The 2483-nt window shown below is 38.5% G+C and overlaps 1 protein-coding gene across 1 annotated transcript; it reads right to left on the bottom strand.

The window, feature by feature from the left end:
- Positions 1 to 609: 609 nt before the first annotated feature.
- On the bottom strand, positions 610 to 1947 carry LOC107431759 (aspartic proteinase nepenthesin-1). Its single transcript, XM_016042751.2, has one exon. The coding sequence runs from the start codon at positions 1945 to 1947 to the stop codon at positions 610 to 612; it is 1338 nt and encodes a 445-aa protein (XP_015898237.2).
- Between the last annotated feature and the right edge of the window lie 536 nt (positions 1948 to 2483).

Here is a 2483-nt window from a genome sequence, read left to right as displayed (position 1 = left end):
TAGATCCAAAACAAAGGAAATGACCAAGGATTAGGTTATGGGTTTTTGAAAGATGAATATAGGATCCAAGTAGGAATCAGAAAAGGGAATAATCTTGCAAACCAAACAAATCCAACAAATTATTTTCCTTTTTTTTTTTTTTTAGAAAAACAAAATTAATTCTACAGAGAGAAAATAGATAGTTTCTCAACTTTTTTAAGTTTTTGGCAAGGGAATTGAAAGAGGGTTTATTGGAAGAGAAAATAAAGGAAGACATACAGAGAGAAAAAGAGAGATGTCGAAGCAGAGGAGAAGCAAAAGGGAAGGCACGTGAGAGAGCTTTGGGAGGAGAAGAGGAAGGGTGTAATCAGAACCATCCATTTTCATCCAAGGGCTGCGACATTTTGGCTCATTTTTTATCCCAAAATTAAGCATCAGAACCGACTGGATGCTAGACTCCCTATATCTATATATATATAAAGCAAATTTACAAGGAAGAAACAGAAATGGGAACAATTAATTTTATTTCAAATTTGAACCTATCAAAATCAAGAAAAGAAAAAGGGAAACGGATCCCACTAAAAATTAGAAAACGAAAAAGGAGCTACATAGATATTACACTATAACTACTCAGTTAGGGCAATCCTCAGTAGCAAATTGCAGAAAAGCTCCATTATAAATAATCCTCTTATTCTGCTGATGATAAGCTCCTAACATTGATCTACCACCTCTTAGAATTGCCACACAGAACACCCCATTTAAGTCATCGAAGTAGTGCCCATCCAGCGAGTGTACCACATATTCAGCACGTGGATAAAAATGGAATGTCATCGTCAACAACAGGTCTTGAATATCATGTGTATGTTCATAGCACAACTCGAACCCTAACGGTGCTATACTCGATTTCACAAGCCCATGATAGTTATAATGCTGCTCGAAAGCATCAATTACCTCCTTATAAACATCGACACCATAAGCATCGTCATCGAGAACCGTTACAGGAGCTCCTGAATCTATAAAGAAACCCTCACCTTGTTCATCATTAGGGTTGAAAAGCCCCGGTCGAAACCCCAACCGTTTTGATCCCACACTTATATCGAGCAGATTCAGATAGAAGTAATGGCTTCCTTGTGGTGTTATAAACTGCGTGCTCTGTAGTCTTCTAGTTGTTGTAGGGATGTCATTCCCGAAATTCAAAATGACGTCGTTTTGGATTTCTTCATCCATGGATGGTATGCAGTAAGAGAATTTTCTCCCTATTCTATCGTCCAATTGACTCAGCAATGAGTCAGGAGAGAAGCTTAACCCCAGGATACCGGCGATATCATGACTATCTCCCCACTCGACGTTTTCGCTGTCGTTCGAGCAGCCGAAGACAATGCCATCGAAGTATATGGGACCGCCTTCGGTGGAATCGAAGGTGAATCTTTCCAATGAGGCGACACCTTTCGTCGAACCCCTGATCGTTTCGAAACCGCCTTCGCCACCGCCTATGCCACTGCCATAGTCTATGTTGTAGACGCATTCGTTGTTGACACAGTCATATAAACCTCCTCGACAAAAAGCATGGCTACAAGGAAGCTTGGAATATGTAGTGGAATTTCTCGGATCGAAATTGCCATAGCTGATGGTGAAACAGTTGGGGGGCGTGCACGGCTCGCACTGAGTCCAAATTAGGCCGCCGCCGGTGTCCAAGAGAAGGTTTAGTCCCCAGTTGTTACTGCCTATGTTTACATGCGCTGCGAAGTAGAAAATGTCGCGGATCATAGGACAACGAATGGTGTCGGGTTTCGTAGATGTGGCATTTCTTGATGATGATGATGATGAAGTTTTGTGTCGAATATAACGAAGCCGAGCTTGGGTGATGTTGATGAGCCTTTGCATTCTTTCATGTTTGGTAAGGTTTCCAAAATACAAAGGAGATCTTGGAGAGTCTGCAGGGATGAGACTTAGGCTAAAACCGGCCATCGGTTTTGAGCCATTATTTGATGATAAGAAAATGGAATGGGACTGAGAATGAGAATGATAGAATAATATTGTTGTGATGAGGCAAAAAAGCAGCATTGTTTCTGCCATTTTAGACGAGTTTGTTAAGAGAGGTTGTTGGGTTGCCCAGTGATTGAAGAAAATATTGGAGACTGATTATTCTTATATAAAGATGGAGGTCAATATTTTCTTCTTCTTTTTCCCTTTTTTTTTTTTTTTTTTTTTTTTTTTTTTGGTAAGTGGTCAATGTTCTTTCTTCCTTATTTATTATGCATGTAACTAAATTGGCCCAGAAAATTATCGAAGAGCTTATCTCTCTTTGTTTATATTTATATGCTTGCAATAGCATGTGTTTCTTTTTTAACAAACATCATAAATGTCAAATATTCAATTGTGTTTATTCAGATATATTATGTAATTCCTATACATATATATATATATATATATATGTACACACATATTACGATATGAAGGAATAACGAAGAGATTTAATTTATCATCCCATTGGTATATATTAA

The sequence above is a fragment of the Ziziphus jujuba genome, chromosome 1 (genome assembly GCF_031755915.1).
Source record: "Ziziphus jujuba cultivar Dongzao chromosome 1, ASM3175591v1".
NCBI classification, from domain to species: Eukaryota; Viridiplantae; Streptophyta; class Magnoliopsida; order Rosales; family Rhamnaceae; genus Ziziphus; species Ziziphus jujuba.
Note: the sequence above shows the minus strand (reverse complement) of the source record. Positions and strands in the feature narration are given on the sequence as shown.